General features: G+C 44.8%; 1 protein-coding gene across 2 annotated transcripts in view; it reads right to left on the reverse strand.

Moving 5' to 3' along the window:
- LOC140741746 (protein shisa-5-like) overlaps positions 1 to 22,511 on the reverse strand; it is a 106,075-nt gene that overhangs the window by 65,256 nt on the left and 18,308 nt on the right. Inside the window, exon 1 of one of the 2 annotated variants that reach the window (XM_073072096.1) lies at positions 2,308 to 2,873. The exons of the other annotated variant lie outside the window; for it this stretch is intronic. Coding sequence (XP_072928197.1) covers positions 2,308 to 2,318 — 11 coding nt within the window. The 5' untranslated portion in view covers positions 2,319 to 2,873. Of the gene's footprint in view, positions 1 to 2,307; positions 2,874 to 22,511 lie in introns of those variants that run through there. 2 annotated transcript variants of the gene reach the window in all.

Below are 22,511 nucleotides of genomic sequence, written 5' to 3' on the forward strand. Positions count from 1 at the left end.
CTTACTCACAAAAAGAAATTCAGCTGAAGTATTTCCCACCATAAACAATTAAGCAAAGCTTCAGGACACCACACTAACCCATTCATTGTCATTCTGGGAAATCAACATCTGACTTTATTATTCTCTTTATTATTATTCACTTAGGAGATTATTATTCTCATGACTCCTGAGTTTATTAGGTTCATCTTGTAAAGGGAAAAGAATTTTGGAAATGTCTCTCAAAAATACACAAAGGAGGAAGTTTTTTTATGCAGTCAAACTTTAAATCGATTTTCTTAATCGCAGGAACTTAGGGGAAAAAAAAAACTATTTTTGAGAGCATACGTCTAGTAGAGACATACTGGCCAAAGCTTTAAGTTCAAAGTAAACTTGTTGTCACCATATATAATCCTGTGATTCGTTTTCTTATAGGCATGTTCAATAAATCCACAGTAGAACAATAACTATAGAATCAATGAAAGACCGCACCAACTTGGGTGTTCAACCAACCAGCGTGCAAAAGACAACAAACTGTGAAAATACAAAAAGAAAGTAATAATAACAAAAAATAAATAAACAATAAATATCAGGAACACGAGATGAAGGGTCTTTGAAAGTGAGTCTATAGGTTGTGGGAACATTTCAATAATGAGGCAAGTGAAGTTGAGTGAAGTTACTCCCTTTGATGGTTGAGGGGTAATAATTTTGCCTGAACCTGGTAGTGAGAGTCCTGAGGCTCCTGTACCTTCTTCCTGATAGCAGCAGCGAGAAGAGAGCATGGCCTGGGTGGCGGAGGTCCCTGATGATGGATGCTGTTTTCCTGCAACAACGCCTCATGCACACGTGCTCAATGGTGGGGAAGGTTATCCCTGTGATGGACTGGGACATATCCACTGCTTTTTGTAGATTTTTCACTGAAGGGCATTGGTGTTTCCACACCAGGCTGGGATGCAGCCAGTCAATATACTCTCCACCACACATCTAAAGAGGTTTGTCAAAGTTTTAGATATCATGCAGCATCTTTGTGAATTCCTAAGGAAGTAGTTGCTGCCGCACTTTGTCTGTAATTGCACTTAGGTGCTGGGCCCAGGACAGGTCCTCTGAAATGATAACATCGGGGAATTTAAAGTGGCCGACCCGCTCCACGGCTCATCCTCTGATGAGGACGTCTCCCTGAAGTGAATAGTCAGCTCCGTGGTCCTGCTGACATTGACTATGAGGTTGTTGCTGTGGCACCACTCAGCTTCAGAACATGAACAAAGTCACTGGCACTGACCCGGTGGAACAAACACTTAGCGGCTCAGTTTAATTTCCCATCTGAAGGATGTTACCGCCAACGTAGGGCCCCTCCTCAGCACAACATGGGTGTGTCAACTTACATTAAATGCCCACATCCTGCAGCAGAGCTAAAACTCAAAACTTTCTGAAAATTAAGCAAAGCCAAGAGTCTTAGCAGCCGCTCAAAACCTTGTTCTGCAAAATTATTCTATTTGTGCACAAAATGTTGACGTTACTAACAACCTGCATTTAATTCTCATCCCCATGAACTGAGTGAACATTTCAGTGACTGGTTAGTCTTCAATCATAATGGCAAGAATGGAGTCATATGTGGGATAGACATAGCAGATGGGTTTTTTTTTAAAACAACATCCTTATAGTTTCATGGTCACTACTGCTATCACTAACTTTTAAATTCCAGATTTATTTAAGTATTTTAATTTAATTTCTACAGCTGTCATGGAGGCATTTGAAATTGCATCCCTAATTTTTTTTTAAACTCTGGCACTTGGAAACTAGCCCAGAATGCCAACCAGCATGCCTTACCCCTGTAGGTGAGGGGACTGATTTCCTTTGTGTATGTTGAACAATCAAATCACCAATGTTCTCAGATGCCCAAAATAGGCAGGAGAAGCAATCTGGACATGAACTGTGAAACAATGGAAATTCTGAAGTAAAGACTACATTCCCAAGTGCAGACAATCTTATTTCCCGGCCAAGTGTGGAGTTAGACTAGAGTCAGGTAGCAAAAGGTATGAAACTATTCAGGTTCTCAGTTCTACCGTCTATCTCAGAACACAAATTCAGTAAAGTACGATGATGGAGTTTCCTGGCAAAAGAAAGGCAAGGAAAATATTAACACACCAGCTTAACTCTGTGTTTCCTGGTTAAATAAAGGCTGCAAGCTTCAAGAGTAGTGATTCCCTATCGCAGGAAGTCACAGGCAGAATTGGCTGCCGTGTTACTCTTAAAACACAGCCAGCCCTTTGTCAACTAAAGGCGTGCTGTTTCAATCGGCACACAAGACGCAAAAGGCCAGTTCAAACTTACCTAAAACTCATCTTGAATCAAGGCGGGCTCGGGATCTGGAATCCTTTTGTGCTCACCACAGACGTTCGGCAGCCTCCGGGGTCACGCACAGCTCGTTAAGAGGAGGAAGCATCAGTCTCTCAGATCCACACGGTTTCCCTCCCTCTCCCCCCCGCCGTTGATGAGAAATGCAAGCAGGCGACTTGCCCTCCAGGCAGTCGGCGTTCCCCGGGACCTTCGAGGGCTGTCCGCCGCACAGACACCAAGTTCACTCCCGGCTCAATAGCACTCACTCAGCTGACAAGGGCTGGCCCCGCCTGCTCCACCGCACTTGGGTACCAGCCAGGGCGGCCTTCGTTCGCGATTGGCTCCGAGATGCGACAGCCCGCTTAGACCACTTCGGTTATTTATCGCCCGCTCCGGATCACCATTTTAGAAAGCCGAGCTCGAGTCCGAGGGGGAGATCCCTTCTGGAGGCTCTTCTTTTGCCAAGCCCGTCGTGTCCCGAGTTCCTGCACTGACAATCCTGCCCTCTCCAGCAGAGAAAGTTTTATCTTTTAATTGTGAATCACCGACTGTCCAATGACTCCCCCGCCTAATTCTACTCTTTCATCAATGAAACCACAGCCAAGCTCTTGGGCGCCTCTCGGAGCTGCACTGGGGAGGGGAGCAGTGGGAAGAACTGCCCTCTGAGGGTATCCCACTCCGAGGAAAATATGAGGGGCCGGACAGGGACAACAGTAGAAGTGTGTGCTACTGGCAAAAATATTGTTCAAAGACACCTGCAAGCATAATTGAGCAAAAGGAGCGCAGTACACGTCGGTACAGTTACATTGCAAGGGAAAATGTGCAGCCGCAGCTCCCTGTCTCTCAGAAGGAGAAATTAATCTCAGCACGTCTGGATTAAGTGTGCAGAGATGGCCAAAACAAAAAGGCAAACATCAGCAGTCCCGGAGAATATATTACAGTAGAAAGAACACCATCCTGAAACAGGAGGGCCTCATGGTCCGAGGAGGCAGCCGTGGCCGGCTGCTGTGTCAGCCTGAAGTTAGCAGATCACACTGGGTGTATTCTCGGCAACCGGATAAGGGGGGAAAAAAACTGGAAGGAAAGAATAACAACCTGAGTCAACATCACAGGTTTTTGTTACATTCTTCTGTCTGGGTTCTCACTCCCTGCCAGGTGCCATTCACTGATGAGCCATATACCTCATCTACAGCTTTAACCCCTGGTTTGATCCTCTCAGGGACACTCTCTCTCTCCCTGTGGCTCCACAAGCTGCATCTGTCTCCATTTCAGTTCTGACAAAACGCCTTCCTTCTGAAACACCAACTCCCTTTCTCCTCTCACAGATGCAGCGTGACCTGCCGGGTATTTTCAGCATTTTCTGTTTTTGTTCTAGATTTCCCTTTCTCCTCTCACAGATGCAGCGTGACCTGCCGAGTATTTTCAGCATTTTCTGTTTTTGTTCTAGATTTCCAGCTCTAACTTCTGATTTTCATAACTCTGCAATTCTAACTTGGTCATCTGTTCACCAAGATTCAAAAACGCAACTTCATCTTTAGTCACTATCTTCACATTCTTCAATTCTTTTAAAATTAAAAAAAAATGAACTGAACATACCCAGTGACAGGCTTAGGTTGCAGAAAATTCCAAAAGTGCAAAACATGTTTTCCCCTCATTTCTAAATAGCTGGCATCTTACTTCGAGATTGTGACCTGTACTGCAACATCAAGAAAGCTATTCAAATTTCATAGTAAATGAATTATATATAATGAACTGAGACCAAGGCTTTGGGCCTACTCTGTCTGTTCCGGAGATTCGGGTCTATGGACTCAATTTGGTTTGGAATGCTGTTGCTTGTTTTTATTGTTTGCATGATTTGTGCTTTATTTCTCTTTCTCTGTTCATTGGGTGTTGGTCTTTCTTTTTTAATTTGGGTTCTTTCTGGTTTTTTGCTTTGTGGCTGCCTGCCAGCAGGCAAATCCCAAGGTTGTATAATTTCTACATACTTTGATAATAAATGTATCTTGAACCCTTTGAAATTTATTATCGAAGTATACATACTGTATTACATCATATATAGCCATGAGATTATTTTTTTTTGCAATCACAGTAAGTACAATAAACACAATAGAATCGATGAAAGACCGCACCCAACAGGACTGACAACAACCAATGTGCAAAAAAAAACTGTGCAAATACAAAAAGAAAGAGAAAATAATAAGTAAGCCAGAAATAAATATTGAGAACATAAGATGAAGAATTCTTGAAAGCGAGTCTACAGTTTGTGGGAACCGTGCTGAGAGCAAGTGAAGTTATCCCCTCTGGTTCAGGAGCCTGATGGTTGAGGGGGAATAAGTGTTCCTAAGCCTAGCGGTGGGGGTCTTGAATTTTTTTGAGCTAAGGACCTTCTATACATAAATGTTCTGGAGTCTGTCTCTTGCTTTAGTCAAGAGCTCCTTTAAAGGACTGTTACAGGCACTATCGAGATTATTGGAACCTTTGCTCTTGCACCAGGTTCCCTCCCAGATTTCACTCTTGATCGAGGCAGGCCTGTGTACAGATCTCAGCTCCCAAAATAAAGGTGACACAGCAAAACACACACACAAAAAAAAATGGGTAGGAACCCAGTAAATCAGGCAGCATACATAGAGGGGATTAAAGATTCGAACAGTCTTATCCTGAAATGCCCACTGTTTATTCTTGTCTACAGATGTCGCCTGACCTGCTGAGTTCTTCCAGCATGTTGTGTGTGTGTGTGTGTTGCTCTGGATTTCCAGCATCTGCAGAATCTCTCGTGTTTACAATTTACAGCTAAAGACGTTTGTGTCTGAGAGTGAACAAGAAAGATGCATATACATCTTCCTGAATTAAGGGAGTGTTTTCCTTTCAAACACTGTGGAAAGTAGTCCTTCCGAAGTACGTAACACACACAAAATGCAGGAGGAACTCAGCATTGATGGAAAAGATGTTTCGGCCCAAAACCCTTCATTGGGTCCGTATGTACCGTTTTTTATGTATCTCTTTTCTTGAATGGCCTAGAAAGTTTTGTTACGCTTTAATGGTCATATTGCTGCTATTGTTCCTTTCCACACCTTGTGTGCGCGTCAGGTGGCATCATTATGGATTCCATAACATTTGACTGGTTTTTATAAAGCTAAGCTGCCAACTGGATGCTCAACCCAGCAGAGATGAAAAGTGTGCAAGGGGCCAGCCAGATTCAAACCCGGGACCGTTCGCCTCAAAGTCCAGCACTGATGCCACTACACCACCAGCCAGCTTATAGTTGACTGTGGATAGTCAGATTACGGAAATGGATTATGTAAGTTTCTGTATTTTCCTTATCTATTAATTTAACATCTTATGACTAATGTCCACAGTTAAACGGGGCAGTTTGGCCTGTTGAACTCCCAGGGTCTACAGTTACACAGTTGGTCAGAATTGGAGGTGGAGGAACAAACATGGTCTCCACTTACAACCAGACCAAGTACCCTGCTCATAATTTACACTTTCTTGTTGGCAACCCTATCCAGTTATAAACCTTGTGTTTATCAGACTCAATCAAGTCCAGTTGACACAGAGGACTGATGCAGTATGAGAGAATTTGGAAGTTGAAAGAGCATAAGATATAGGGGCAGATTAGGCTATTTGGCCCATCAAGTCTGCTCCACCATTCAAACATGTCTTGATTTATTATCCCTCTCAACGCCACTCTCAAGTCAAGTCAAGTCACTTTTATTGTCATTTTGACCATAACTACTGGTACAGTACATAGTAAAAACGAGACAACATCTTTCAGGACCATGGTGTTACATGACACAGTACAAAAACTACACTGAACTACGTAAAAAAACACAGAAAAAAACTACACTAGACTACAGACCTACCCAGGACTGCATAAAGTGCACAAAACAGTGCAGGCATTACAATAAATAATAAACAAGACAATAGGGCAGTAAGGTGTCAGTCCAGGCTCTGGGTATTGAGGAGTCTGATAGCTTGCGAGAAGAAACTGTTACATAGTCTGGTCGTGAGAGCCCGAATGCTTTGGTGCCTTTTCCCAGATGGCAGGAGGGAGAAGAGTTTGTATGAGGGGTGCGTGGGTCCTTCATAATGTTGTTTCCTTTGCGGATGCAGTGTGTAGTGTAAATGTCTGTAATGGCGGGAAGCGAGACCCTGATGATCTTCTCAGTTGACCTCACTATCCGCTGCAGGGTCTTGTGGTCCAAGATGGTGCAATTTCCGAACCAGGCAGTGATGCAGCTGCTCAGGATGCTCTCAATACAACCCCTGTAGAATGTGATGAGGATGGAGGGTGGGAGATGGACTCTCCTCAGCCTTTGCAGAAAGTAGAGACGCTGCTGGGCTTTCTTTGCCATGGAGCTGGTGTTGAGGGACCAGGAAAACACCAAGAAATATGGTGCTCTTAACGAGCCATCGATGTTCAGCGGGGAGTGGTCGCTCCGTTGCCTCCTGAAATCAACAACCATCTCTTTTGTTTTGTTCACATTCAGAAACAGGTTGTTGGCTCTGCACCAGTCCGTTAGCCGCTGCACCTCCTCTCAGTAAGCTGACTCGTCGTTCTTGCTGATGAGACCCACCATGGTCGTGTCATCGGCGAACTTGATGATGTGATTCGAGCTGTGTGTTGCGGCACAGTCGTGGGTCAGCAGAGTGAACAGCAGTGGACTAAGCATGCAGCCCAGGGGGGCCCCCATGCTCAGTGTGATGGTGTTGGAGATGCTGCTCCCGATTAGGACTGAGGTCTCCCAGTAAGGAAGTCTAGAATCCAGTTGCAGAGGGAGGTGTTCAGGTCCAATAGGCTCAGCTTTCCAGTCAGTTTCTGATGGATGATTGTGTTGAATGCTGAACTGAAGTCTATGAACAGCATTCGAATGTGCGTGTCTTTTTTGTCCAGGTGGTTAGGGCCAGGTGGAGGATGATGGCAATGGCGTCGTCTGCTGAGCGGTTAGGACGGTACGCAAATTGCAGGGGGTCCAGTGAGGAGGGCAGCAGGGTCTTGATGTGCCTCATGACAAGCCTCTCGAAACACTTCATGATGATGGATGTGAGTGCAATGGGACAGTAGTCATTTAGGCAGGACACTGAAGACTTCTTCGGCACGGGGACGATGGTGGCGGCCTTGAAGCACGTTGGAACGGTTGCGCTGCTCAGGGAGATGTTGAAGGTGTCAGCGAGAACATCTGCTAGCTGGTCTGCGCATCCTCTGAGCACTCTACCAGGAATGTTGTCTGGTCCAGCAGCCTTCCGTGGGTTGACCCTGCACAGGGTTCTTCTCACATCGGCCACGGTGAGACACAGCACCTGGTCATTTGTAGGAGGGGTGGACCTTCTCGCCGCCACGTCGTTTTCCACCTCAAAATGAGCATAGAAGTTATTCAGTGCATCTGGGAGGGAAACATCACCCGCACAGTCAGGTGATGTTGTCCTGTAATTGGTGATGTCCTGGATGCCCTTCCACATGCGCCTCGTGTCGCCGCTGTCCTGGAAGTGGCTGTGGATTCGCTGGGCATGTGCATGCTTTGCCCCTCTGATGGCCCGGGACAGTTTGGCCTTTGCTGTTGTTAGGGCTGCCTTGTCGCCTGCTCTGAAGGCGGAGTCACGGGTCCTCAGCAGCGCACGCACCTCTGCTGCCTTCTCCCCATAACCTTTGATGTCCTTACTAATCAACCTATAAACTTGATTCTGATTCAACATCTGCTTTAAATACATCCAATGACTTAGCTTCCACTGCAATCTGTGGGAAAGAATTTCACAGATTCACCACCCTCTGGCTAAAATAAAAATCCTCTTCACCCCTGTTCTAAAGGGATGTCTTTCCATTCTGAGGCTGGGCCCTCTGGTCCTAGACTCCCCCACCATAGGAAACATCCTCTCCACATCCACTCTATCTCGGACTTTCAATATTCGATGGGTTTCAATGAGATTCTCCCCCCCACCCCAAATATTCTTTAGAACTCCAGCGAGTACAGGCCCACAGCCATGAAATGCACGTTTCATTCCGGTATCATTCTCATGAAGCTCCTCTGGACCCTCTCCAATGCTAACACACCCTTTCTAAGATTAGGGGCCTAAAAATGCTTACAATACTCCTAGCATGGTCTGACAAATGCCTCATCATTACATCCTTGCCCATATCCTAGTACTCTCCAAAGGAATTCTAAATTGTATTTGCCTTCCTTATGGTTTGTAACTCTAAAACATAAAATCAATTGGAAGAAAAACAAGACAGTCCGGAAAATGAGTTTAACTGTTTTTACTTTAAGTGAGGCACCTCCATATGATGTGGTGTTGTAATGACGTATGCCATTTACGTATGTTTACATATAGCCCATAATGAATCATTTAAACAATGATTAATCAATCAATATATTTACAATATTACTGAAATATTAAATACACAACATTCCTTACCACCAACTCATCCTGCAAGTTAACCTTTAGGGAATCCTGCTCAAGTCCCTTTGCACGTCTGATTTCTGAATTTGCTGTCCATTCATTTGAAGTTCTTCTGCAGACTCCCCATTTCCTCAACACTACCTAGATGTTCAGCTACCTTTGTGTCATCTGTAAACTTGGCCACAAAGCCATCATGTTAGGATGCAGACACAAGGAAATCTGCAGATGCTGGAAATTCAAACAACACACACAAAATGCTGGAGGAACACAGCAGGCCAGGCAGCATCTATAGGAAGAAGTACAGTCGATGTTTCGGGCTGAGACCCTTCGTCAGGACTAACTGAAAGAAAAGATAGTAAGAGATATGAAAGTGGGAGGGTGAGGGGGAGGGGGAAATCCAAAATGATAGGAGAAGACAGGAGGGGGAGGAGTGAAGCTAAGAACTGGAAAGGTGATTGGCAAAGGGGATACAGAGCTGGAGAAGGGAAAGGATCATGGGACGGGAGGCCTACGGAGAAAGAAGGGGGGAGGGGAGCACCAGAGGGAGATGGAGAACAGGCAAGGAGTGATTGTGAGAGGGGCAGAGAGAGAAAAAAAGGAGGGGGACAATTAATAAATAAATAGATAAATAAGGGGTGGGGTAAGAAGGGGAGGAAGGGCATTAACGGAAGTTAGAGAAATCAATGTTCATGCCATCAGGTTGGAGGCTACCCAGATGGAATATAAGGTGTTGTTCCTCCAACCTGAGTGTGGCTTCATCTTGACAGTAGAGGAGGCCATGGATAGACATATCAGAATGGGAACGGGACGTGGAATTAAAATGTGTGGCCACTGGGAGGTCCTGCTTTCTCTGGCAGTCAGAGCGTAGGTGTTCAGCGAAACGGTCTCCCAGTCCGCGTTGGGTCTCACCAATATATAGAAGGCCGCCCCGGGAGCACCGGACGCGGTATATCACAGCAGCCAACTCACAGGTGAAGTGTTGCCTCACCAAGAAGGACTGTCTGGAGCCCTGAATGGTGGTGAGGAAGGAAGTGTAAAGGCAGGTGTAGCACTTGTTCCACTTACAAGGATAAGTGCCAGGAGGGAGATCGGTGGGAAGGGATATGGGGGGGGTGGGGGGATGAATGGCCAAGTGAGTAACGTAGGGAGCAATCCCTGTGGAAAGCAGAAAGGGGGGTGGAGTGAAAGATATGCTTGGTAGTAGGATCCCGTTGGCGGAAGTTGGACCCGGAGGCTGGTGAGGTGGTAGGTGAGGACAAGGGGAACCCTATCCTGAGTGGGGTGGCGGGTGGATGGGGTGAGAGCAGATGTGCGTGAAATGGGAGAGATGCGTTTGAGAGCAGAGTTGATGGTGGAGGAAGGGAAGCCCCTTCTTTAAAAATTTATGCTGGTCAAACGTCCAAAATTTATTGGACAAAACCATCGTGGTCTACAAAATCCAATGCGGGGACTGCAGCAAAGAGCACATTGACCAAACTGGGAATAAAATACCCACAAGGATCCATGAACATTAACTGGCTGTAAAGCAGCATGAGCAACTCTCCCTAGGCTCTACCCCTGAAGGTGGAGAGGAGCACAAAATTAACGGGACAGCAGTGAAATTCATGGCACAAGCAAACACGTGGCACGCAGAGAATTCCTAGAAGGGTGGTTTTTGGAGAACAATCCTGTAAACAAACACACAGACCTCGATCCTATTTATGAACTGATGCCGGCGCAATTCCGGACCACAACGCACAAAGTCCATCACGCAACCAATCAGCGGCAAGATTTCCTCCCCACATCACAATCCACTTTCCAAAATAGCGACCGATCAGCTGATTGAAAAGTATATAAAGTCCAAGCATTCGGAGGACACACCACAATCAACAACGCACTGAATGGTGTCTCCTCGCACGCTGACGAAACGTTTGCAAGTAAATCACCAAGATCGGAGAGCTCAACCCAGCCATGTCTGCACTCCTCACAATGCTCCCTGCTCATTGGTAGGAAGTATTGAAATGCAATTGACTCTCTTGGATACAGCATTTGTGTACCTTCAGTGAGAAATTGAGAGAGATTACCAAAATTTCCAGCCGGCAAACAGCCAAACACGTGGAAGCTCACTGCTGTGATCACCTTGGCAGCCACCTGCATTGCAATTTAATGATGTCATCTCTAAGGTGTGGATCCCCAGTGATGTCCCTGAGGTCAATTTGCTTCCTGAACACCCTGGCTGTATGTTGATCCTGTCATGAGCCCTTCTTCCTCTTACAGAACAGAAGCAGGTCCTTCCATCCATGATGTGCTAAACTCACTAAGCAAGTGACACTTGATCCCATCTGCCTGCACATGGTCAATATCCCTCCATTCTCTGCACATTTCAGATTCAGATTCAGTTTATTGTCATTTAGAAACCACAAATGCAATGCAGTTAAAAAATGAGACAACGTTCCTCCAGAATGATATCACAAAAGCAAATGACAAAACAGACTACACCAGAAAATCCACATAACTTTGGCAATCCCCAATCCAGAGTCCGGAGAGGCTGCTGTGTATTAATATCGCGCTACCGTCTTAGCGCGTTCCCCGGAAAGGAGCTCCAAATGCACCAGACAAAACAAGACCAAAAACTAAAGCTATAAGACCTGCACAAAACCACATAGTTACAACATATAGTTACAACAGTGCAAACAATAGCATAATTGATAAAAAAAAACAGACCATGGGCACAGTAAAAGTAGTGCAAAGATGTTAAAAGACTATAAGTTCGAAAGAAACCATCACACAGTTTCCACAAGTCCTCAGGGTCCCGACTGACTCGTCATCCCATGCTGACAGCAGAAGGGACTACCCCCACTATGGACTTCCACGGCGCCGCCCGACTCAGCCTCGCTGCTGCAAGCTGCGTCGCGCCGCCATCTTGGACACGCCAAGATGCGCCAAACATGCCATTTGCGTGTTTATCTAAGAGCCTAATACATACATCCATTGTATCTACCACCAGTTCATTCCAGGCACCAATCAATCTCAACATAAAAACTTTCCCTGCACATCTTAATTGATCGTCTCCCATCTCACTTTGAACGCATGGCCTCTGGATTAGACATTCTGACCCTGGGAAAAAGGTAGGGGGTGTCTATCTATGCCTCTCAAAATTTTATGAGCTTCTATCAAGTCTCCGCGGAGCCTCTGCGGATGCAGAGAAAGCAACCTTAGTTCAGCCTCCCCACCCACCCATTTGCCTTGTTTACTCTGCCAGTGAATGCTGTCTATCAAACTAAGTTCTGCTCATGCACTGTGCCTTGAAGCAACAGGTGTCGGCGGAGATATCAGGGGCAGGTGAATCAGAATCAACATCACCGGCACATATTGTGAAATCTGTTGCCTTTGCAGCAGCAATACATTGCAATACATAATAAAAGAGGGGAAAAAACTGAATTACAATTAGTATATACATTTGCTCTAATTCACAGTTTTTAAATGTTTTATATGTTTGTGTGTGTATGTGTATATATATACACACACACACATACACACACAAAAATAATATACTAAATATATAAAAACATATATATTAAATAGTTAAGTAACTAGTGCAATAATAGAACATAGAAAACTAGAGTGCATTACAGGTTCTTTGGCCCACAATATTGTGCCGACCATGTAACCTACTCTAGAAACTGCCTAAAATTTCCCTAGCACATAGCCCTCTATGCTAAGCTCCATGTACCTATCTAAGAGGCTCTTAAAAGACCCTATTGTATCCACTTCCACCACCGCCACTGGCAGTCAAATTCCACGCACCCACCACTCGCCGTGTGAAAAACTTACCCCTGACATCCCCTCGGTACCCATTTCCAAGCACCTTTAAACTATGCCCCCTTGTTTTAGCCATTTCAGCCCTGGGAAAAAGCCTCTCACTATCCACACGATCAATGCCCCTCATCATCTTATACACCTCTATCAGATCACCTCTCATCCTCTGTCGCTCCAAGGAGAAAAGGCCAAGTTCACTCGACCTATTCTCATAAGCTACGCCCTCCAATCCAGGCAATCTCCTTGTAAATCTTCTCTGCACTCTCTTTATAATATCCACAAATCCAATAGAAATAAAAAGTAGTGATGTAGTGTTCATGGGTTCAATGTTCATTCAGAAATTGGATGGCAGAGGGGAAGAAGCTGCACTGAACCGTTGATTGTGGGCTTTCACACTGCTGTACCTCCTTCCTGATGGCAGCGGTGAGAACAAGACATAACCTAGGTGGTGGGGGGGGGGGGGGGTGCTTAATGGATGCTACCTTTTTGAGACATTGTTCCTTGATGCTGTCCTGGATACTACAGAGGCTAGTGCTCATGATGGAGCTGATTAAGTTTACAACTCTGAGCTTACTTTGATCCTGTGCAGCACCCCCCCACCCATCCCAACCTTAACGTCCTTCAGCACCAGTCACACCACCCCCTCAAAAATGCAAAATGCAGGCAACGGTCAGCCAAACTATTCCCTCCCTAATCTGAAAGTAGCTGATCATCCCTCTAGAGGCTGGGTTTCAGAAGGTGGAAGGTGGAGAGGTTGCAATATGAGTTCAAGAGTAGAGAGGTTATGTTGCAACTCTACAAATCTCTGGTGAGACCGCACTTAGAGTATTGTGTTCAATTCCGGTCACCTCATTATAGGAAGGATGTGGAAGCTATGGAAAGGGTGCAGAGGAGATTTACCAGGATGTTGCCTGGTTTGGAGAACAAGACATATGAAGCAAGGTTAGCAGAGCTGGGACTTTTCTCTTTGGAGCGTAGAAGAATGAGAGGGGACTTGATAGAGGTCTACAAGATTATGAGAGGCATAGATAGGGTGGATAGTCAGCACCTGTTTCCCAGGGCACCAATAGCAAACACCAGAGGGCATATGTACAAAATTAAGGGAGTGAAGTTTAGGGGAGACATCAGGGTAAGTTTTTTACAGAGAGGGTTGTGAGTGCCTGGAATGACTTGCCAGGGATGGTGGTGGAGGCTAAAACATCAGGGGTATTTAAGAGCCTCTTGGACAGGCACATGGATGAAAGAAAAATAGAGGGTTATGGGGTAGTGTGGGTTTAGTACTTTTTTTTAAGGATTATATGGGTCGGCACAACATGGAGGGCTGAAGGGCCTGTACTGTGCTGTAGTGTTCTATGGTTCTATGATGGTTGTAGTTTGTTCTGCCTAAGGCTTGAACATCTATACAAACCTTTGGTCATCTACCCTATTTTATGTCTCCATGGCTTGGTTTGGAATACTAACAATTAATTGCTTGTGAATAATTGCCTTATTCCAAGATCCAGATTAAGAAAAGATTGATTGTCTGCGCACAAAATGCTGTAGGAACTCAGGTGGGCAGGCAAGGATGCAGGGGAATAAAGAGCTATGTTTCGGGTCGAGACCCTTCATCAGGACTGGATAGGAAGGCTGAGGAAGACAGAATCCGAAGTTGACGGGGAGAGGAAAGAGTGCAAGCTGGATGGTGATAAATGAAACCAAGTAAAGAGGGAAGATAAGTGGGTGCGGGGTGGGGGGGGGGAATGAAGTGAGAAGCTGACAGGGATAGGTGGAAACGGTAAAGATGTGAAGAAGGAATCTGATAGGACAAGAGAGTAAGCCATGGGAGAAAGTGAAGGAGGAGGGACACCATTCGGAGGTGATAGGAGAAGCGACGAAATGAGAGGGGAGCCGGAATGGGAAATGGAAAAAGAGAGGACGTGGGAACCAGAAGTTAGAGAAATTGATGTTCATGCCATCAGGTTGGAGGTTAGGCAGATGGAATATGAGGTATTGCTCCTCTAAACTGACAGTGGCCTCATTATGGCAGTACAGGAGGCCATGGACCAACATGGTGGAATGGCAATGGGGATTGGAATTAAAGAGATTGGCCACTGGGAAATCTGCTTGTTGTTTACCGAGTGAAGGTGCTCGACAAAGCCATGCTGACCCGCTGAGTTCCTCCAGCATTTACTGCGTTACCCTGGACTTCCAACATCTGCAGAGTTTCTTGTGTTTATGAATTGTCTGTGATCGATTTCCTCATCAAAATAGTGTGTGATAAGGAAGGAAACCTGCAATGGAGGAGATGCCATGAGCACTAGTCTTTTTAATTGGACGAGACAACAAGGTACAAAGGAACTTTGGTGAATAACTGCAGGAAAATTGACTTTAGGACTTCATGTGATCCTTCAAAGGAGCAACCTCTGAGGTTAAATGTGAGCAAATTTGGAGCTCCGGTCCTGGACAACCAGATCTAAATCCAAATGAAAAATGCTGGGAACAGTCAGTAGATAGCCTTCCTTTTCTACCTTCCCAGGAGTTGCCTAACCTGTTCAGCATTTGCTTTGGTAACACAGGTCCTGATATTTATAAATACACTCCAGACAGCAGCCTGTAAACATTTTCGATGAAGGGCACCAACCGGATTGTTATCAGCATCAGTATTACAAGATTTGTACATTATGAGCATTTAATTTTAGGTATTGAATAAAAAGCACTTTGTGTCTGGAACTTTCTTCACAACTCTCTATTGATTGACATTCTCATCAGAAAACTTCTTAAGCCGCTTGAGATTTGTAAGTGGTTCTGCCCCCTCTTTCCCCCCTTCTATCCCCCTACCGTGCAGTGAAGCGATACTAACAAATGTCAAAGAGTTTACAGAAGTCTGCAGATTGGCAAAGATGCCCCAGGGAAGATGTTTACCAATCTCTGGTCAACATGGATTCCACATTGTGTACATAGCAAAATCTATGGTCAAAGTAAAATTGTATTGTATAAGAAAAAGACTCACTTCCAGAACAAAATAGTTTTATCTTCATACATTTAAACATTAATTTCTCAAATTTCTAGTAATTTCTCCCCCCCTTCCTCCTCTTTTTCTCTATTCCCCAGTCTGGCTTCCCTCTCATCCCTTTCTTTTTTCTTCTCAGCTGTCCACCACCTCTCTCTGGTGCCCGTCCTCCTTCCCTCTCTTCCATGCTCCACTGTCCTCTCCTATTAGATTCTTTCTTCTCCAGGCTTTCATCTCTTCCATCTATCACCTCCCAGCTTTGTACTTCATTCCCCCTCCCCCACTCACCCATCTTCCCCCTCACCTCCCAACTTGCCAGCGTGTGCTTCTTCCCCTACCCGCACCTTCCCATTCTGGCTTCTGCCCCCTTACCTTCCAGAACTGATGAAGGGTCTCGGCCCGAAGTGTCGACTGTTTATTTCCTTCCACGGACCTGCTGAGTTCCTCAGCACTTTATAGGTGTTTCTTCATAGCCTGCCACTCTCAGTCCCTGAAAAGAGCATTTCACTTCGTGGTCGCCACGTGGCACTGTTACTGTATGAATCAGCCCGTGTTTTCAGTCCAGCCAAGATGTGGTACAGCTGCGTCAATCTGATCGAAGGTTCTCATGGGAAACCCAAACAGCATCCTTTTCGGATCATGTGGTCCTCCCAGCCTCTTCCATCCGTCCAATAAAGCTGCAGCTGATCCTGTCGCTCAACCTTCCTTTCCTGCACTCATTACACCCCATCTAAAGCTTGTAATCTCCACCAATTTAAATCATAAATCCTATTGTTAGGCATCCACTCTAGAACATTTAAAATTAAATCATGAAGCATTACACATACACACATACAAAAGTGAATAGTAAGTGAATATGTGTTTTTTTTGGCACAACCTCCTCTATAGAAAGAGGGAAATGAGGTGTTAGTTGTGTTAAGGGGCTGTAAATTATGGCACCACAGCCTCACTTCAACACGGGATTACCAGATCACTGCACTCTTCAAAAGTTAAATAAAGCTCCAGAAGTGCAACAAAATGTTTCAACTGGTTGCCTCTCTGTAACTAACACTTTAATGTGCCTTCTGAGAGTGAAAAGCATATGTCAAACACATGCTTGCCCAAGTTTATGACATAGGAATAACAGTGAGATAATTGGTGCTGTTGGTTTCTCAGGCTGGTATAGTCGTGGGTGGTAATGGGGATGAGCTCCCACTACCTATTAAATGCTCCCAATGGCGTGCGCGTCAAATAGCCTCTGACAACCAGGTCCAATTCCTGGCCTTAACGTGTGGCTTAGCTACTAAGCCCAGTGGAACCATTTCTACTGACAGAAGGGGCAAAGGCGGGTTACTGGTGCTTTAAAACCAGTCACTTCAGGCAGATGGGGCTCGTCAGCCCCTTCTGTCAGCAGCTCAGCTAGGAAGAGGGAAACTCTGATCTCAAACCTCTGCTGTCTTGCGGGTTATACCCACTAAGGGGGAAGGCTCGGGGAGTAAACCCACGAGGGAAAAATCCAGAGCTGGAGTCCCTAACGCGGTCCTACCTTGAGTTCAACGCTGACTGGTAGCTCCTGGCAAAATCTTACTCTCCCTATTGTAATGCCCTGGATTTGCGTGTCCAGACAGCTAGGACACAATATCCGTGTTCGACTCTGACCAAGAGGCCTCCGAATTGGTGCTGTTGACGAGGAGAGGATCACGAAGCAATTTCCATACATGAAGAAAATAAGAGGTCCCTGTACAATCTGTGCCCATAGTCTATTGTCTATTATAATTCTTCCTAGCCAAGAAAACTCCCCCTGCACATAAACGGCAAGAATCTACTTACATAATACATGATGCTAGAAGTAGTTGTGGCACATGTAAGTGAAGTTTTCTCAAATCAAGCTCTTTTTTGGCAGCTCCTTGGGACTGAGGATGATGTGCTTTGATTCTGGTTTTGTGGTTTCAGAGGCGGCCGAGAAGGCCCATCTTATGAACCACGGACTCTTCCATAGTCGGGCAGGAAATGGCTGTAGGGCCACGTTGGATTAGTTCTGTGTGATGAGACGCTTTTTATGCAAGGCTTCTGTGAGTTCTCAGTGAATGAAGACATCAAAGCCATCCCAAATGCCCACCATCACATCATGCACCTTTGGGTACAGGTTCCAAGGAGTCAGGAGGGATCTCATACTTCTTTAAAGAGGTTTTGATTACAAACAAACTCTCTGGCACAGAAAAATAGAGGGTCTTAATCATTCTGAAAATTTTTTGGATACTTTAAAAAGAAAGAAACAATTTTAAAAGCTGTTATTACATCTTCTTTGTCCCATTTTCCTTCTCTTTTACTTTTTAGTTTACATCGGTTTAATTATTCCAGATTACATTTGCTGATTTAAACCCTGTCTGCTTCAATCTTCCTGGCCAAAGAGGCAATGTTGTAGTTGCAGCATTGATCCAAACGCTAATTGTTCATTGCTTCCTATAAACTCTGGGCAGACTGAAGTCTCAGTTTATAAAACTAATGCCTGAGATGAGCTGCAAATCCAGACTGAATGCAACTTCAAGGAGAGGAAGTATTGTGCACTTTTGTTGTGATGTTCTTGCAAAAAAGATTCTGAAAAGACCATAAGATATAGGAGCAGAATTAGGCCGTCTAGCCCCTCAAGTCTGCTCTGCCATTTCATCTTGGCCGATCCATTTTCCCCCTTAGACACAATTTCCTGCCTTCTCCTCATATCCCTTCATACCCCGATTAATCGGACATCTTGGTAGCGTAGTAGTTAAATACAGGCGACCTGGGTTCATTTCCCGCCACTACCTGCAAGGAGTTTGAATGTTCTCCCCATCGCCCCTTGGGTTTCCTCCCACTGTCCACAGAAGTACTGAGGAATTGAAGATATAAAAAAATCATTTTGAACCTATGTAACCTCTGGCTAAAAGAATAATTGGGACTGAATAGGAATTTTTGAACTGAAGTAAACTCTGTCTTCAGCAGTTGGCTAAGAGAGGCTCATTACCAGTTCTCCTCGGCTTGCAAAGAGACATTGAGAGTTTGATAATTGTACGTTGTACCCTCGTTTGAGCAGGACTCACCGATAAGGACAGGAATGAACATCCATCTGTAATTAAGTCAGGGCCTAGCAAAGGGAATACTGATAGGGACTGGACAGCACATCCACCTGTAATTAAGCCTTGATCTAGCAGACTCTCTTATCTGTAACTAAGTTTCGCACCAACAGACTTGGTGGGCATACCAGTTCAAATGATATCTTGCTACAGCAATGAAGGGGCTTACTATGTATAAATATACGGCTGTAACCTGAGGAAACAGGCCCACTTGTCAGATGGTGGCAGTACTTATGCCTTCCCTTTGACAACTGGGTCTCAAACTCCTGCAGGAAGACGCACAATAAACTGTGCTAACTATAAGAAGCTGGTCTTCCCAGTTTTATTCAGATTCAACTTTAAAGTACCAATTGGTAAATCACTGTAAATTGTCCCGTGATTAGGCTCGAATTAAATCGGGAGATTGCTGGTGGTGTGGCTCATGTGCTGGAAGGGCCTATTCCATGCTATATCTCAGTAAAAATCTATCAACCTCTGCCTTAAATATACTCAATGACTTGGCCTCCACATCCGCCTGTGGCAACAAATACCACAGATTCGCCACTCTGGCTAAAGAAATTCCTTCTCATCTCCATTCTAAAAGGATGCCCCTTAATTCTGAGGCTGTGTCCTCTGGTCTTAGACTCTCCCTGTATAAGAAACATCCTCTCCACATCCACTCCACTGAGGCCTTTCAATATTGAATAGGTTTCAATTGGGTCACCCTCATTCTTCTGAATTCTAGTGACTACAGGCCCAGAGCCATCAAATACTCCTCATATGATGAGCCTCCTTTGAACCCTCTCGAATATCAGCACATCCTTTTTTTAAATAATGGGCCCAAAACTGCTCATAATACTCCAAGTGAGACTTCAGCAGTGTTTTATAAGCAGGGAGTGCTGCACCTCAGATTTTTTAATTTTCTCTCCATTTAGAAAATAGCCTACACTTTTAGTTCTACCAAAGTGCATGACCAGACACTTCCTGACGCCGTATTTTATTGGCTACTTCTTTGGCCATTCTCCTAATCTATCTCAGTCCTTCTGCAGCCCCTCTACTTTCTCAAAACTACCTGCCCCTCCATCTATCTTCATATTATCCACAAACATGACCATAAAACTATCAATGCAGTCATCCAAATCATCTGCCCCAACACAGACCACTGCGGAACACCACTAGTCCCTTGCAGACAATCAGAAAAGGCTCCCTTTATTCCCACTCTTTGCCTCCTGCCAATCAGCCAAAGCTCTATCCATGCTAGTATCTTTCCTGTAATACCATGGGCTCTTAACTTGTTAAGCAACCTCATGTACAGCACCTTGTCAAAGGCTTTCTGAAAATCCAAGTACAAAAAAGTATTGGGAAAAAAACCCCCACAGGATAATTTATAGTCAATAGAGCACTGTGTTGCTTCCTGTCTTGGAGGCCTAATTTGGAAACTTCATTTTGTAAGTTAGATTTAAGAGAGCAAGTTTGAACAAAGTCAGAGAGGTGAACAACAGCACACCCAAATCCTTGTCGACTCTCTAGCTCCTAATTATACAAATCCCATTTTGTTATCTTCAACACTTGTATCAACCTTCCCTCAGGTTCGACCACAGCCACGGCATATTACCTACACACTAAGGGCAATTGATAGTGGCAAATTACCCTATCGACCCATAAGATATGAAGACCTGGTGGAAATCCAGGCAGTCTCTGGAGAATGTGCAAAATCTACACTGACATCACTGGAGATTAGGGCCGAACCAGGGTCACCGGGGCTGTGAGATAACAGCACTACCCGCTGTATCGGTGTGCACTCTGTTCCCAGATAACTTGTAGAAAAAAAGCAGTGCTTTCTCCGTGGTCTCTTTTACATAATCATTCTTAAATACCTAAGTAAACTCAGAGCAGTTGTTGAATGCACAGGAGAGATTTGCTGGGTTGTTAATATTGTGCCAGGCAGCTTAACTTTAGTCCGTATATCAAATTACAATGGCAACAGTAATTCCCCAGGATCAAGAGATAAAAATTCACATGCAACTCTTCCTCAGATTCATTTTAGGGCAGTTTGCACAGCTGTTCGCTTCCACCTCAGGGCTTACATCAACAATTTTGGAGCAGGTTTTAAATCGTTAACGGCCAATCTTGTCTGCTCACTTAATGATTGTGACAAGCATGAGACAACACTTCAGAGCAGGATTCCAGCTGTCTATTGACCACTCACACCGGGATTAAGTTCCAGGTCAGAATGGTATGACGTAAACCTGCTCTGCCGTGTAAGGGGATTGTGAAGCCATCTCCAATCCACAGAACAGCCAAAGGTAGGAAATCTCCAGTTAAATGCACCTAGATTCCAGAACATGGCTTTGCACTCGCAGAGAAGAAAGCTCAGCAGGAGTGAAATTGGTTTACCCTCTCCTCTGATTAACGCAGAAACAAATTCTTGTGCTTCTAACTGTAGTAAGTAGAATTGTTGCCACCTGAACTTCGGGTCAAAAGAAAAACAAAACAGAGTAAAGAAATGCAATGAAATTCAACTTGATAGTGCAGCGGTTAGCGAAACTCTATTTCAGAACTAGCGATCCCTGATCGCGATTCTCTTCCTGCCACTGCCTGTAAGGGGACTGAACGTTCTGCCCAGGACTGTGGGTTTTCCCTCAGGGTATTCCGTCTTCCTCCCACATTCCAAAGATGTACAGTTAAGGTTAGTGTTGTCATTGGAAGCATGGTGACACTTGTGGACTGCCCTCAATAATTTGATTTGATGCAAAACAACGCATTTCACAGTATGTTTCCACGTACATGTGTCAAATAAAGCTAAACTTTACCGTTGATACCAAAACCAATTTCTAGTTCGTCGTTAAGGTTAGTGATGAGAAAAATTCTGTTGTTCCCCCCCCCCCCCCCCTTATGACAGGAGTTCCCAACCTTTTTTATGCCATGGACCCCAGGTTGGGAGCCCCTGTTCTTGGAACTATCTGTTACTATCCATGTTGAAAAGTGTTACCATTAAAACGTATTTCTGGAGAGGAGTCATGTTCTTCATTCACACAAGAAGTAAGGAAGACAAATCAAGAAATCTCAACAGCTTCAATTTATGGTGTACATATTACAGAGTAAAAATAACTTAATCTCGTAAGATACAGGAACAGAATTAGGCCAATTTGCCCATCCAATCTGCTTCACCATTTCACCATGGCTGATCCAATTTCCCTCTCAGCCCCCATCTCCTGCCTTCTTCCTAAATCCCTTCATGCTCTGACAAATCAAGAATTTATTAACCGCCGCTTTAAACGTACCCAATAATTTGGTCTCCACAGCTGCCTGTGGCAAACAAGTTCCACAGATTCACCACTCTCTGGCTAAAGAAGTTCCTCCTCATCTCCATTCTAAAAGGACATCTCTCTATTCTGAGGCTGTGTCCTCTGGTCTTAAACTCAACCCACCACAGGAAATATTCACCCCACATCTGCACTATCGAGGCCTTTCAACATTCAATAGGTTTCAATGACATCGCCCTTCATCCTTCTGAATTCCAGTGAGTACAGGCCTAAAGCCATCAAATGCTCCTCATATGATAAGCCTTTCAATCCCAGCTTAATTTTCATGAACCTCCTTTGAATCCTCTCCAATGTCAGCACATTCTTCAGAACAGAATATGACAGGAGTGTAATTACAGCTTGTATTAATGTAGCACAGTGGCTCACAATGTTTTTTTTATCCCATAGACCAATACCATCAAGCAAGGGATCCACTGACCCTAGGCTGGGAACCCCTGAAGTAGAATTTCCAATGCAGCAAAACATTTCAAGATGCTTCATAGAGCAAGATCAATGAAACACAACACTGAAACTTTTAATGCAATTTTTAAACCAGTCACCAAAAAGGTGGCCAAAGAGGGAGATAGATATTACGAGGCACCTTAAGATGGGTTCAGGGGATTGGGGGGAGTATTTAGCATC

Source organism: Hemitrygon akajei, chromosome 19 (genome assembly GCF_048418815.1).
Source record: "Hemitrygon akajei chromosome 19, sHemAka1.3, whole genome shotgun sequence".
Taxonomy (NCBI): Eukaryota; Metazoa; Chordata; class Chondrichthyes; order Myliobatiformes; family Dasyatidae; genus Hemitrygon; species Hemitrygon akajei.